General features: G+C 40.4%; 1 protein-coding gene across 1 annotated transcript in view; it reads right to left on the bottom strand.

Moving 5' to 3' along the window:
- GAD1 (glutamate decarboxylase 1) overlaps positions 1-16,017 on the bottom strand; it is a 34,634-nt gene that overhangs the window by 9,409 nt on the left and 9,208 nt on the right. Inside the window, exons 5-13 of the mRNA XM_074829084.1 lie at positions 15,530-15,772; positions 12,799-12,889; positions 8,062-8,174; positions 6,594-6,709; positions 6,411-6,490; positions 6,153-6,207; positions 4,974-5,090; positions 4,752-4,816; positions 1,504-1,582 (exon numbers count right to left, since the gene is read on the bottom strand). Coding sequence (XP_074685185.1) covers positions 1,504-1,582; positions 4,752-4,816; positions 4,974-5,090; positions 6,153-6,207; positions 6,411-6,490; positions 6,594-6,709; positions 8,062-8,174; positions 12,799-12,889; positions 15,530-15,772 — 959 coding nt within the window. The remainder of the gene's footprint in view (positions 1-1,503; positions 1,583-4,751; positions 4,817-4,973; positions 5,091-6,152; positions 6,208-6,410; positions 6,491-6,593; positions 6,710-8,061; positions 8,175-12,798; positions 12,890-15,529; positions 15,773-16,017) is intronic.

The following is a 16,017-nucleotide window of genomic DNA, read 5'->3' as shown; positions in this document are numbered from 1 at the left end:
CCTTGTTTTGTAAACCTGAGCCACAAAAACAATTTCATAACCTAAGGTGGTTCTCTTGGAAGTCCCTGAGTAGTCATATGGTTTTACACACCCACACACCCACACCTGAAAAAACATTCTCAGATTAATTTGGATTCTTAGGTTTTGATATTAACTTCGTCCACTTCACTTTGTAGGGCTATGTTCTTAGGAGTCAAATTTTTGGTGTGTTAAATTAAACACTAGAATAAAGCTGTGGTCTCTCAGTGCAGCAGATAGCTACAGAAAATGAAGGGAAAAAAAAGTAATTGAAAGGTTCAATTTTATATATTGTTCAGCTTTATGACACTTAACATTAGTGATAAATATAAGTACAAATGACCTAAAGCAGACATTTTTTTGCTTACAAATAAATACGGTCCACAGACCAACAGAAACCTATGGATTACTGCTAAACATCTCTGAGCCAAACACAGAGAAGCAAATTCCTGTATGTTACACAGAAGTCACACGTGACATTTCTAAAATGGTTTGCATCTCCTTTAGGTTTTATTAGTGGTTCTTTGAAGAAGCTTGAAGACAATGGTGTTATCTGATAAATACAAAAACACCTATCAAGGTTCTCATATGGAGAATAAAAATTTTTGCCAAAATCCTGTGATAGAATAATAAGCATGCATGCCACTAAATAATGGCTAGTGCTTCCCTTCAATAGATGTCAAAGCATTTTATAAAGGAAATAAATGCTGCAGTCTTCAGTTTAGAAATGGGTCACTTGTAAGAGCAATGGCAGACCTAGGGATGGAACCCACATCTTCATCTCAGTTCTATGCACAGGGACCACTTTTTCAACTAACATTTTCTAGTAGCAATTGATGTGCCAGAAATTAGCAGACAACAGAGTTAGTCCTATCCACAGATGATAAGACATTTTTTTATAATCTAAGGAAAATGTATATTGCATGAAAGAATTAAGACACTGGTCTTGCTTTCAATGATGACAACAAAGATTCCAGAAGAAAGCCCTAAAAATATATATGGAGTCATAACAGAAGCAGCATGTTTACTTTTCAACAGAACTGAGAAACTTTTAATCCATTGTGTAAGTGGTTTTACTTAAGTGGTTTTATTTAAGCAGTTTAGACTGTGACCAATTACTAAGACCAAGAGTGTATGTTCAGTATATCATAGAAACAATGAGGCAGATGCTCAGATGAAGTATGTTAGCATGGCTCTAGTGTTGTTATTAGAATATGCAAAGATTCAACAGCTAAAGATCTGACCCATATTGTCTACAGCTTTAACAAAATGAAAAAAAAAAAAAACAAACAAAACAAACAAAAAAACCAAAAAAACAAACAGCAAAGATAAAACAACTTCCTAAACACAATGTAAATCCACACAATTATTCCCTCCAAAAGTTTTGAAATGAAGTGAATTTTTCACTACCCTCTTAAAAAGTAGGGCTTGATATTTACTTTTTTTTTTTTTTTTAATTGCTTAATTATTAAATACAAGGCAGACCTTCTCCCGGACAAGAATGGCAGAACATTGTAACAACACTCCCATCATCTTGTGTGGGTTCCAAGTGACTGAGTTGGCTCTGCAAAAAAATTACATATTCAGATAGGTCTGAAAAACAGAAACTTAACCTGAAGCAGTCACCTTTGTTTTCCGCTTTCAGCTGGAAATGTATGGAGTTTTGACCATGATGATTTCACTATGGACATTGTTAGTCTCCAGTGTCTTTTTTCCCAGCTATACTGTCCAGGAAATTAATTTTTCATGCATTAACATTGCAATGTCAGACTTCTGATTAGTTTATATGATTACTAATACCAGCTAATTAGTGTCAGACTATGCTGATTAGCTGATATAGTAACTTCATCCCCAGAAGACTCCACTTCTAGAAACAGCACTAACAAAAAGTCTGACAGGTTATACCATTTCAAGGTATTGATTGGGGGAGGGGGGTGTCAGAGAATTAAGGGAATCATATGAATTCTGGGAGAATACAGTTCTTCGGCACTGAACAGCTGCTGGAAAAGTAGAAAGCAAAGAAAAAGACATTCCTCATGCTTATCTGCTTTTCCCATTAGATCCACAACAGGCCTTTTCTGTACTACCTTGTCAAGCCCACAGACTGTTAAAAGGCTATAAAGCTTTACGTCACAGTCCTACCATTCTGTATGTAAAGCTTAAAACTTCTTATGTATAAACACAGGTGGATGCACAAAATCACCTAATTTACTAGCCAAAGAGATGAGACATTCTGTATTTTTAACATACTATCCTAGACAGTTTAATGATGATGCTAAAATAAATGTGCCAACATTGCACATCCATTGAACTCTTCACCCTAAGTAATTAATTACCAAATGTCCCCTTGATTCACTGTGTGTTCCAGAGAAGGAAAGTGTATAATCATATTTCAGAGTATGCGTGTGTTCTTACAATGTAGTTGAAAGAAAATTCCAAGGTATTTCCTCCTCTTCTACATCCTGCTCTCAGAGGACACAGACACAACCACCGTTCCTCTGTTTTGAGCAACACAATGACCCCTTCACCCCAGTCTGAGGACCACCAATTCCATAAAGATTCCAGGTACAATTCCAACCTCTGTCTGTGCTAGGTTAGGCTGTAGCACCTCTCAATCAAAGTAACAGCGCAGTCTGTGCTGTACCTGGGGAGCTCACCATACCTCTAAAATCTTCTGCTTAGGCAGTGCAAGCTAGCAGGTATATAACTCAGAGTTAAGAGACAATTATCTTTTTAAAAGCTTAATAGTTCAGATGGAGTAGTCAAGAAACAGGAATTTATAAAACAGCTCATTTCCTTTTGAGAGCACTGTAGTTTCAGTTTAGCACATTTATTTAACTTCCGGGGTTCCAAACAAAGACAATTTCAACTCGTTTTCACAAGGAACATTAGGTTTATTTTAACACAAAACCGTCACTGTCTACCCTGCACAGCCAGCCAGCTGGAGGCTATCCTACCACCGGCAATCCCAGCTCTGCACGGTGGCAGCACGCCAGCCCCTACATGCCCATGTCTCTGGGTAGGCCAAGCCTGGCCCCAGGATTAGTAACAGACCCCAGCTGGGGCCTGTGACAGGCAATTATGCAGTACGCGTGTGCCCCATCCCAGGTTTGAAGATCTGAACAGCTGACTAAGTAAGAAATAATATCATGCTTCATGGCCTGCTGCTTTCTGTATTTGCTGATTAATTGAGGGTGTTAATTAGCACCTCTGGGTTGACCTCAGGTCAAAAGAGGTGTGCCAAACTGCTGTGACCAAACCTGTGCAATTTAAGGAAATCACTTTACAATGCTGACCTCATATTAGACATGTTGCCATAACATGAATGACCAGCAGATTAGACTGGGCAGAGGTTGATATGGTTCTGCTACTTCAGAGTACTCCTGCCACACCACACAGTGCTGTCTCTGAGACACAAGGGTTTTCATACCAGTCCTTCTGTACATTATTCTTTATCTTGTACTTGTTCTTCACTTACTGTATGAGACACCCACCACTAGAAAAGTTTGGGAAAGTTTGTTTTCACTAAGGAAGAGCATTGCTCACTGCTCTCATTTTATGCCTTTACACAGTGCCCACCTTCAGCATAGTTCACTCAAGGAAGCAATTTGGTGCTAATTTGAGACTACACAGGTAGAGCTTGTTTCAAACCTTTTTGCTTCCCTGGAAGCTGGCATCTACAATGATGGGAAAGATCTTATGTTTCTGGTTCTTCATTGCTTTTCTGATTTTTATTCAGACAGGCAGCCTTTTATGATAGAGCAGTTTCAGAGGAAATCTAAAGATAAACGCACCCTTTGGGTTATAAACATAACGTGTTCTACAGACTACAGCCTTGTCATCGCTGAATACAGGTACAACTGTGCCAAAGACTACACCTGGGACTCCTCCTGAGTCTGAATTGTAAGGGCTGTGAGGAGGGTCACACTCTCGCTCTGCTATCGCTTCCAACACAAATGCTTTGCCTTTTTAAATTTTGTTCAATTAACTATTTAAGAAAGGCTGGCTTCTGGTCTCAGTGGGCATCTTGGTAACCTGGGTTATGTGCTTGGGGGCCTCTACAAGAGCTTCCTGCTCGTTTCATGTAATCCCCACATGGCACCATAGGCCCCTCTGCCCTGAGATGTGGTGAGTATCTGTGACTGTTTCTGGCCCCCCTTTAAGTTCCCTCAGCCTTCTGCCTGGCACAGTAGAACTATACCAGCTCTGTGCTGTAATAGTTCTTTCCAGCCTTATAGGTACTGAAATTTGCCCCTAAAAATTGCTGCTAATTCAGTCTCTACCATGTGTTCCTCTCTTGTTGTATACACACATATACATAAATAAGCAATACAAAAGCAAGCACATGTATATATGTTTATAAACTTTCATTTATATTTCAGAGTTTGTCCAGCTCTCACACTTCATTTTCTCCTCAAATCCTCCTTCATTCATTCCCAGTCTTATGATCCCTTCAAAGCTATGCATAAAACAATCTCCCTTCCTTTTTTCCAAGCAATATCCTTGTCCTCCTTCAAATCTGCCAAAAACTTACCTTTCAGTCAGCTGCACATCAGTTTTCTTCTGTAGTACTGTTTCAATTTTTCTAGTGTGAACCTTTTCTGTCTGTCTAGCTTTTCTTTAATTTAGTGTTTAAACTCTGCAGCAATTCATCTTTGCATGAATTTGTGAAGTGCCATGTACCTTATGAAAGTACTTTAATAACAGTATTACAAATAAGCACTGTGTAGTACCTTTCTATTCCATTCAATTTATGACGATGCTTTCGAGACATTAAGAGTCCACCTCCCCAGGCAGCCTGGAAGAGATAGAAAAAGAGAATACTCACTGTTTTGGAAAAGTCTAACACATTTTAATTTACTCAGGATCTAGCAATAAATATTTTAATTCAAGATAAAGTGTGTAAACAAAAATCCTCTTTTGCCTGAGTAATAGCACTTCATTTAGTTACTTACATCTACATGGAGCCAGAGGTTATATTTTTCACATATATCTGCAATCTCCTGTATTGGATCAAAGGCTCCAAATACAGTTGTGCCTGCAGTTGCATTTACAAAGAGAGGAATGTATCCCTACAATAAAAATAAAAATATTAAATACAAAATCCAACATCTTTCAAAAAAAAAAAGTGAAAATAATTTTAGAAATGTTGCTATCCCATTTTCCAGTGTAAAAATGTTTTTCTTCCCATGTGAAAGGTACATATAAGCAACAGTAGAAACTGAGAAATTTTATACATGGCAGGAACAAACTCTGGTTTTATTGTACTGTAACTTTGCAAAATTAACTAGTCAGAAGGCAAAGAATCGTATTTCTTCTAATCTCTTTCAGTGAGGAGATTCAAACGTTCTAGTAGATTAGTAATTGTCAACTAAAGTTGAGACTTTTACAGCAGTATAAAGGAAAATTAATTAAATGCGATTCGTAAATTGTGATTTGAAGGCTTGAAGTTGTTCTTCTAGTATTTATCTACTAATAAACAGAACAAAGCAATCCAAAACAAAAGCAATAAACTATCAGATCAGTCAGACAATTTTGAATTTGATTAAATAAATGTGAACTGCAATTTCATAGACATATGCCCAAATGTAAAGAAGTTAAGAAAAAAAAAAAGAAATTGATTGCTCTAACTTTGGTGGGTTCATACAAAATTAATGGATTTTTCATTGCATTGATTCAAGAAATAGCAATGAATGCCTCAAAAAATTAAACTTACTGGCTATATTTACAAATCCTGCAGCCTCACACTTGAAATCTATGGGAATTTTTAGTACCTCAATAGGATTTTTGATAGTTTTGGCTAAACTTTAAAGTTTGGATAAAAGCAAGTTTAGTTTCATGTTTTCATACCTTTTTCCATATATTTTCAAACAGAAACTTATTTTTTAAAGTAATAAAATACAGAAGTGTTTCAAGAGTTAACAATAATTTGGTTTTAAACAGTAAATAGAAACCTTAGCAAGACATATAGATAATTCCCTAAACAATACATGAATGTATAATTAAGCAGCTGAAAATATTATGATAACATTTCTATAATGATAATGTTCTCTTTCAACATTAACTCTCAACCTTCAAAGGAAGAGGTAATTTTACCAGGCCAAGAATTTAAGCACTAATTTTTAAAAACAAACCTTTTGTTTTGCTTCCAAAATTTTTGCCTCCAAATCAGCTGGTATTATTTTCCCTCTGTAATTATTGTAGAAACAGAAAGACAAAGAAAATTAAAGAGTGCATATGGAAATACTATCAACAGTTGAAATAATTTAATAGGATTTTCTCAACAGGCCATTAGCAACCTGACACACTGTACTGAACCAGTCCTTAAGCACAATACAACAATTTAACAGATGAACACATTTAATACATCAAAACCTTAGCATTCATCCTACCTTTCATTGCATTTTATCAAAATCACATTGTCTGTTCCAAATCCAAGTGCAGCTCCAGCTTTCTTTATTGAGTAGTGACTCTGCAGCAAAACATATGCACATTTAATGAAGTGGTTGTTTAATGATGAAGCATCTTCACAACATACATCAATAAATTGAGAATTAGCAGTGTATTAAGCTCACATGTTCCGAGGTAAAGAGAACCAGTTTAGGGACTGCAGCCATGCCTTTGGTTTTGACTTCAGGGAAATACTTGTAGCGTGCAGCCATTATGCTGTACATGTTGGAGATAGCTCCTCCTGTGAATGAATAAGAAATTAGTGGTAATGAGGAAAAAATAATATTAGACCAAAGACATACAAGTCTCATTTGCATTATGCAGTGAAAGTGGAAGTGAACTGTGAAAAAATAAATCTCTCAAATGCATGGTCATCTGTCCAGCACAGGGACAGACCCTCTCGAAAGTCATACTGATAGAAAGAATTTTCTATCCAGCATCTCTTTCAATTGCTAACATTTTGTAACACTTTCCTAAAAAGTTTAGCTTTCATTGTGCTGCTTTTCCATGACCGCTTCTTGATAGCAAGAATAACAGGAACTTATCAAACTGTCTGAGATTGAAGAAATGTCGCACATTGGATGGGTTTATCCCCTCTCACTGTAGGTATTAGAAGTAGATGCCTTAAAGGTAGATTTCTACAGCCAAGCTAGTTACTCTAAGGTTCCTTATAGTCAGTTAAGTGAAAGAGGCACTTTGCAGGCTATGATTTAACTAATGTATTTTGACACTTAATTTTGAGGAATGTGAATTGAAGGAAAACACCTATTTCTCTTGGTTTACTGCTAAAAAGATCCCAGGACAATTCATAAAAGTCTAGGATGACTTTGTACTCTAATATTTCTTCATCAGCAAGAACACTGAGGAAGATCTGTATTTTTTTAGCAGATGGGATTGGAGACCAAGCAAGTGTACATTCACAGATTTTATGTGGGCTGTTCCAAAAGGAGGTGGAATTGTTCTTCATCCTCTGAAACAGGATGGTGTCCCCCATGCCAAACCCAGAAATCTATAGTTCTGCTGGATGCCCATGTTGCCCACACATGGGCCCAGGACCTTCACATGGTTTATTAGTCTTTTCTGTCACTGCTGACTGCCTTTATACCACCTGCATGGGAAAATACTTTGTCTTGATCTTCATACTGGAACCATACTTGTGAATCCAGTCAGATTATGTCCCATATAATATGTCCCAGATAGTGACAGGCAGTGTTTTTCTGACTGTAAGCCCAAATCCTCACTGACCATTAAAGAAGTCAGTCCATGATTCTCAAGAACTATTGGTCAGCAGGAATTATGGTTGCTCAGCACCTCCAGAAATGAAGCACAAAGAAAGCGTCTTTAGATGCCTAATTATATACCAGAGCTTGCAGTCAAGTTTTAAAATGTTGACCAACCATGATACATAGGCATACTCAAAGATTTCTTTTCCCCCAACTTTTTTTGTGAAATGTTTAAACAAAGCATTCCTACTTCTAAATATCTGATGGATTGTCTTGTGTTGCAGATATTGTGGGCATTCAGACACATCTTGTGTTTATTATAACTTTTGAAGTTTTAGTTAAACCACCAAAACAGAGAGGAAAAACTCACCAGGTGAGAATATTCCATCCCCATCTTTATTTGGCCATCCAATAATCTCTCTCATCTTTCGAAGTGTTATTTGTTCCATGAGGACAAAAACAGGGGCAATTTCATAAGTAAACCTGCATGGATAAAGCAAAAAAACCCCAAAACAAACAAAATCAAATACAGCTTCTAAAAGCACACAATAAATTCCCAGTCTATGATTCTTTGTGGAAATGCTTAAGATTCCTAAAAGTTTTTCTATAAATTGAGGTTCTGATATTGCAACCTTTACCCAAGCAAAAATCCTCAGGAAGAGAATACTGGAAATATTGGTCAATAAAAACTGCAGTGTTAGCTCTTTTGCAACTTTCTATATAACCAACATAAGACCTAATGCTCATCATCATAGCACTACTGCCTGCTGTACAAAATTGTACTGTAAAACATTTTTTTCCCAAAGTGTCAATTCCACACTTGTGGAATAACATATTGCCAAATCCTTATGAAAACAGTGAACTTCACTGAGCTAAACCCAACCATAATTAGAAGTATTGAGCTAGGGTTTCAAAGTCTAAATGCAATTAATTATGTGAATTTATTCTGTTGATGATCTCCAAGGACAACTTATTTCTACAATACCATGAGATCAATAACTGTCAAGAGTAATTATAAATGATGATTTTCTAATTACCAATTACCAAAAACAAGTCAGCAGTCAACTATTGTATACACTTAATGAGGGCAAAAACCACTGCATAGTCTGGTATGCCCTCGTGTCACAGACAGATATGTGGATGGAAAATGACAGCCATACAACCATTTTTTGTGATCAAGGTACATGGATAAATTGCTACTGCTGTAAACAAACTCTGGTTGCTGTGTATGCCAAAAAAAAAAAAAAAAAAAAAAAAGGAGGAGGGAAAGGGAAGCAGAAAGAAACAAACCTGTGATTTCCGAAGGAATCTATACAAGTATGACTCCCTGACACTTTGCATCTGACTGATGTCTTCCACTTGAATAATTTCACAAAAAATATGTGTTGTCTCTCTAATACTAAAATGACATTTTTAGAATGTCATTTCTATGGCAAACTTTAAGGAGACATGTGATACAAAGAAGGGAACGTGTGTCTGAAAAGCTTGTCTTTTATTTACAACTACACTGGTCAGTCAAAATATTTTTTCTTCAATCCTTATGCGTCCTTAGTCCATCAGAGAAACACCACCACTATTTTAAAAACATTCCTGTAAGTTTAAATAGTATTTGTAATTTGTTTAATTGTTGTGATTGCTATTTTCAGAAGCCAAAATACTGCTTATTTTGCTTTTATTATCATTATAACTTTCAGAGACAGACAGTTGAACACTGATCTGAAGTTTGAGTGCTGACAGTATTTACAGAGAGAAAAAATGAATAAATCAGTTGGTGTCTACTGAACACTGTAGGTCTAGGATATATTTCAATATTTATTTGGGCAGAATGACCAACTGAAGTCAACAGGAACTTGGTGGTGTATAGATCACTGTAGCCTAGATACGTTTAAGTCAATGTGATTTTTTTCCACCAGTTTAAACACATGTTGATTTTTGTCCTGAGACCTTGTACACTGATCCCTACATACTTCCCAGAACACTTAAATGCTTGTACAAAAAAATACAATGTTAAGCAAGTTTTTTGTATATAAAATATCAGTGCTCACAAGGGGAACTTTGAGTATACTTAAACCCAAGTAAAATAGCATTTATTTATTTTATTATGTAATTATTTTCTGAATTTCCAAAGACTGACAAAGAAATAAAAGACTGCAGGTGATTATAAATGATAAGGCCAATGCAGCTATATTAGATGAAGGCTATGATTTTAAAAACCACATATTGTTGAAGTTCACTTGTGCTTATTTGTTTAAACTTAAATGTTTTTGAAAAATTCAGTTAGACACAGAAAATGTGCTTGGCTTGGAAGGAACCATCTGACTTTAGAACCAATCTCCTGACAAAAAATGCTGATTAGATTTTTTGTACAGTTACAACCTTTACAGGTATCTCTATTAATTAACTAAAACAGTCATAAGTCTCAGCTCTTTACTAACAGAAAAAATGAATGGGGTTTTTGGTAGTGGCCAGTGAAGGCTTAATTCTGCTCTCACCTAAAGGCCAAATCATTTTACCAGGCCAAATCATTCTAGCTACCTGTTCTCCTATTTGCCAGTATGTAAAAAGCATTCTGAGAAAAAATGTAAAGCTTTTTACATCATTTCTCTATGTTACAATTTCATAAGCATAAGTGCATAATACTGAAAATACCAATATATTTCTCCTGTCTTGGCTAACAGTGGGCACTAAGAGAACTTGCAGATAATATTATTGCTTTCTAACCTCAGCTGGCTGCTGCATGGTGAGCAAATACCCTGTACTACAGATCCCTAGAGCCGGATGAATAACAGCAACTTCTGAAATTTCCACCCTGAAGGCCTTACCCTGAAGTGATTGAGCTATGAACAAGCACATTGATACATTATTTCCAAGTCAATGTGCGAAGCTTATTATGTTTAATTTAATATATTATCTTCACAGCGACATTTAAGTAACATTCCTAATGACAATTTAAAATTTTAAGAGAGTACATATGTTTTGAGTACTCAAAACTCATTTGCAAAAGAAAAAAACATATTTTTTAATTGTTCACAAGTATTGTTTATAGGTAGAAAAGAAAAAATAGCAAATGGAAAACATTCCCTGCCATAATCCAGTGTTACTGCTGCTTGCGTGTTACACGCTTGTGTAGATGAAATAGGTTAGAACAGTTTCTAGGTAAAGGTCAGAACCTGCTCTTCTGTACTGGAACACTGCTCAAAACAAATAATATGTTTCCCAGAGCTCACAGAGGTGATTTGGCTATTTTTAATAACATTCTCTGTCAGTTCTTTGAATCATATTTTACAAACATCTTACTTTAACCTTACTTGCAATTACTGTGTTATTTGAAAGCATATCATGTTGACCTTGATTTGCTGAAAAAGAGAGCAATGTATTATTTTGCATTTGCTAAACCTCATACAAGCAAATAGATACTCAATTTTCATGCTCACAGAGAAGTATTTTCAAGATATGTTGTTTTTTAAAGTATAAATGGATCAGAAACTAGCTTTACAGAATTAGCTATTTAACAATTTACTTTTAAAACCAAACAAATGAAAAAGCAACCTTATTTTAAAAAAAGTTGCTCTTTCAGATGTGTGTGCCATGTTCTTAATAATGGTGGCAATATTTCATAATACTATCACAATCTGCCACAGAGCTGCATTCTATTATATCCTGTCAACTTTGTGCAGTTTCACTGATTACAAAAGGATAACTTAGCTAGGATAACTAACTTAGTTAAAGGAAGGGGGTTTGCAGAAAGTGACACTCTGAAGTATGTTCTTGTCACAGAGGAACAATATTTAAGCAAAGTTTTCTCTTAGAAATGTAATCAGATTTAAAGCACTTTGCAATACTTGTTTTATGATTAAAATATATGTTGCTAGGTTTTCTTCCCAACCAGATTTTAAATCTGAATGCCTCATACCAACTTTTAACAAACAGAGAACTAATCGAGAAGACGATTATTACAAAGAACAGGCTGGTTTTGGCTGGAGCACCTTGTGTATTTTTCTTTATAGCTAATGTCACAAAACAGGCACAGCTCGTAATCTACATAGAGCTGCTAGTAATCAGCTATACTTAATGAACCATATACTCATGGACAGGCCAGTGAAAATATTGTTCATTTTCCAATCTGCAGATACATTTCCTGTGTTCTGCCAATTAGCCACAAACTACCCAAACCAGAGGTAGCTTTAGAGTTAAAACACATCCAATAGAGGACTAAAACAGCATAGTCTGTTACCTGCCAAGTATTTGGACTCCCATCACATTTTTGAGCATATACAAATCAATACATAAATAAAAAATGGCTAGAAGGTTTTTTGGTTTGGTGATTTTTTTTCATTAATTACACTCTTTCTTGCAAAAATTCAACATAATACCTTGCATCTAGCTTTCGTTAATTTGGAGGTGAAGAAAAATTAGGAAAAGTTTCTTCCTTGCTATGTTCTAGATGTAAAATCTTATATATATTATATATGTAAATATATATATTTATGGAATTTTTTAGATTTTTATACTTCCAATTATTTATTTACACACAACTTTAATAAATCTTAGACTAATCCCTTCATTATCATCAAATTAATTTTCAATGTTACATTTTTAATCATTTTGAAGCCACCCAGTAGCCACTTCTTTACCAGCACCTGAGCAGGAGAAGGTGGTGCCCCAAGCCTGCTACCTCTGAAATCAACAGGAGGAAAGACAATAAACTTCTCGGTATTTTGTATTCTAGTTTTAATATAGGGATAGCTGCAGAATTACTCTGTGTAGAGACAAAGCTTAAAAACAAACATCGGGAAAAGATAAAGAAGATTGGCCCAAGAGAAGAAAAGTCATTTCATGTTATATTAGAATCATCATGTTTTACTTACCATGTGCTGTGGGATCTTTTCATTTCTATTTATCAGAAATGTAAAACTGTTCAGCTTTATATAACTATTTTCACTGTATTACTGCCACATTAAGAAAAACGAGACGCTTTTATTGAAGACTCAGCAATCGTCATTTAAAGAAGAAAATTATACACGTCTGTGACAATACACGTCTACCATGATAGATGGCAGCCGCTGTGAGCAGCGGGCACAGGCGCTGAGGACCAGACACCGCTTACATGTTTGTATTAGCAGTTGATGTCAGCCACTCCCCAGCCAGGCCAATGATGTCCAGTCCCGTGGACAGCTGATTGAAAAAGCGAGGATGCCCTGGGAAGAGAATCGAGAGCAACTTAGAACAACTCCACCGGCACCCCCAAGGGCTTCAGTTTTCAACCCGTCCGATTGTGCGGACAGAAACGATAGCTTTGCACTCATAACACACTTGCCGCGAAGTTTTCAAAGCCAGCCCTGCTTACGGGGAGACCGTTAACCAACGTTCACGGGTGCCTTGTTATAAACTTTAAAAACCGCTTTGGAGGGAGCTCCTGTATGGAATGATTACCGTTTAAATTAAAAGAGAGAACCTCAGAGCCGATTAGAGCCTGTAAAGCACCTCCGGAACCTGTGCAAGGGCTCAGAGCAGCCCTGTCCCCAGCCCCCCACCTCCGCCGTGCCGTGAACTCGGGAGTGGGGAGGGAGGCGGGAATGTACTTGGCAGTAACAATCTGCAGGTGCTGGGGCTACTTGCATGTGAATGGAGGGAGGAGAGGCTGCAGGGTGCGGGAGGGGTGCGGGAGAGCCGCCCGCTTGCTGAGCTGCGCGGCCGCGGCCTTTCGCGGGGTCTCGGCGGGACCCGCTGCAGCCGAGCACCGAGAGTCCCCCAAGAGCTCCTCGGCACGGGCGTTTTCCCCACATGGTTTAAAGAGCTAGGATTCTCCCCACGTGGTTTAAAAGCTAGGATTCAGCTCATAAACAAAGGCTTTGCTATCAACAACTTCTGCAAGCAAGAAACCTGACTATTGGGGGTCCACTTTTCTAGCACGAAGAGATGAAATCCCTAACAAACGGCGGCAGACTTTGAGGGCAGGGAGAAGGTGTCACGATTCAGCCCTTATCTCCGCTCTCTTGGGAAGGAACACGCAGATAACACACTGGGGACAGCCCGGCCAGAGAGGGGGGTTCAGCGCTCGACGCCCGGAGGGACCCTGTCACGTCGCGTCTGGCTCAACACCGGGCACATCAGCATCTTTTGACATAAAGAAATAAATGCGATTCTGCCCCGAGCGATGTCAGCAGGAGCCCTTCAGAGCCGGGAGCCCTCCGGCGCTGCCCCGTCTCGGCGCCTCCTGAAGAGGCTGCGCGGCGATCGCGGGGCGGCGAGGCGAAGCGGCCGGGCTGCTCCCGCCCCGGGGAGCCAAACGGCTCAGGGCTACGGCCCAGAAATACCACCCTGGCTTAGCTATTTGCTTTGCAAATCAGCACTTCCCTCCCTTGCCCTGACGCACACGCTTTGGGAAGTTGTTTGAAGAGCCACCTCGCTGGCCTCCCAGAGCTGTCGGCGAGCCCGCGGTCTCCGGATGCTGGGCTGCAGAAACAGCCCCGCGGGGGCTTCGCCCGGAGAGACACGGTGAGCCCGAGGGGGGCGGGAAGCTCCTCACAGGCTCCGAGCAGCTCTTTTTTAAAGCTGCGCCAGGTATTGCTTTGAACAGAGCTTGTGTCTGATCCGATACCTGCAGCTCAGCTCCCGAGGACAGGTCCTGCCGGTCCCGCCAAAGCTCCGGGGGAGACCGGGGTGAGGGGGAAGAGGTTGCTCCGCATCCCGGCGCCATCGATAGCGGAATAACGGTGCGAGCACACAGACCCCAGCGACTCTGGCTTCGCTGCTGGCCACCTGTCCAACAACCCACGGCTGTGGGAGTGAAACACGCTCCCTTTTGATTAAGGGCACGAGATCCAAATACGGCCCCGAGAGTCTCGAGTAAATCAAACCACCATGTAAATGGGAAAAAAAGGAAGCTAACCGCCACGTTTGTCGTCAAGACTCTGTTCCTTGAATGCACCGCGTTGGCTTTTCACAGCTGTATAACTACGCAGTGCGGAAAGCAGCGCCCGGTCCTTCAGGTGCCGCTGCTGGGAGCTGCCTGGCCCGAGGCTGCCCGGCAGAACACCGCCACTTCAGCCCCGCGGGGATACGGCCGCCCGCCACCGCACCGGCGCTCCCCGAGCCCAGCCTAAGAAGGCAGCTCGCCGGGAAGAGCTCAGCAGCCCTGAAAAGCTGAAGCAGGAGCGGGGAGGGGAGACACGGCCCTCCCGCCGGTATCGCTCCAGTTCCTGACCTGCACGTCAATGCCAGCCGAGCCTTCTGCCGATACAGATGTAAAACGTTTCAGGCCAAACAGCCTGGAAGAGCACAGACTTTGCTCCAAAGCCTGGCCGCAGCTCACCCGGAAAAAGAAGTGGTTATAAACGGGCATTTCTATCTGACTGAGCAGGACCTGGACAGGCGGGGCTCCAGGGTAATGAGCTGAAATCCACAGGGTTCCTTTATTGATGATTCCTAGGATTTCAACTCTTTTTCATTAAACGCCTGGAGAACATAAAGAAGAAAAACTGCAAATTCAGTGTCATTTATGCCCTCATTTACCTAATGATATTGCTCCCCGGAGATACAGACAGCTCGCATTTCATCAAGTGAAAGAGATTACGTCTTAAAAACTTGTTTCTAGGCTCTGCAAACAGCACCGAGCCCTGCCCGCCGCGGACGGATGGAGCATCAATAACTTCAGTTTCTGAGCAGAGACATTTCCGGCGCCCGCAGACAGCCCTGGAGGCTCAGCTCCAAGGAGGCAAAGTCGAGGGCGTGGAGAGGGCGTGGGCTTACCTCCGTGGGCTCAAGCCCGCTCCCTTCACCGTGGGCCAGAGGAAAGCCCCAGGAGGGACTCTGAAGAGTAGTGTGCGAGAACCTACCTGTCCTCACTCCGTATTTCAGCGTGTCCCGGCAGTCCACCAGGATCTGCTCCAGGGACTCGGGGTTGTCCGACAGCTCCAGGTTGAAGCCCTCCATGCCCTCCAGGAGCTGGTGCGGGTGGTGGAAGTCCAGCACTTTGGTGGATCTGTCAAACGTCTTCCTCACGTAGTTGAGGAGGATGTCCACGACCTCCAGCAGGAACTGCATGGTCTGCTCCTCGCCATTCTTGGCGGGCAGCAAATCTGCGGGGCAAAGCGGCTGTCAGCTCTTGCTTTGGGAGAGACAGGCAGAGATGGTACCTGCCCCGGCCGCCCCGCAGCGCCCCCAGGACGGGCCCCTGGGGCTCACGGCCCCCCTCTCCTGGTGGGGAAGGGCGAGCCCAGGTCGCCCACGGGAATGGCGGGGGCTGCTCCGAGGCACCCCTGCCGAAGCACGCCCTGCAACGCTAACGCTGTGCGGGGCACTCGCCTCCCGGGGGCCAAAAGCA

Source organism: Strix aluco, chromosome 6, assembly GCF_031877795.1.
Source record: "Strix aluco isolate bStrAlu1 chromosome 6, bStrAlu1.hap1, whole genome shotgun sequence".
Lineage (NCBI taxonomy): Eukaryota > Metazoa > Chordata > Aves > Strigiformes > Strigidae > Strix > Strix aluco.
This window is presented reverse-complemented; position numbering and strand designations above follow the sequence as displayed.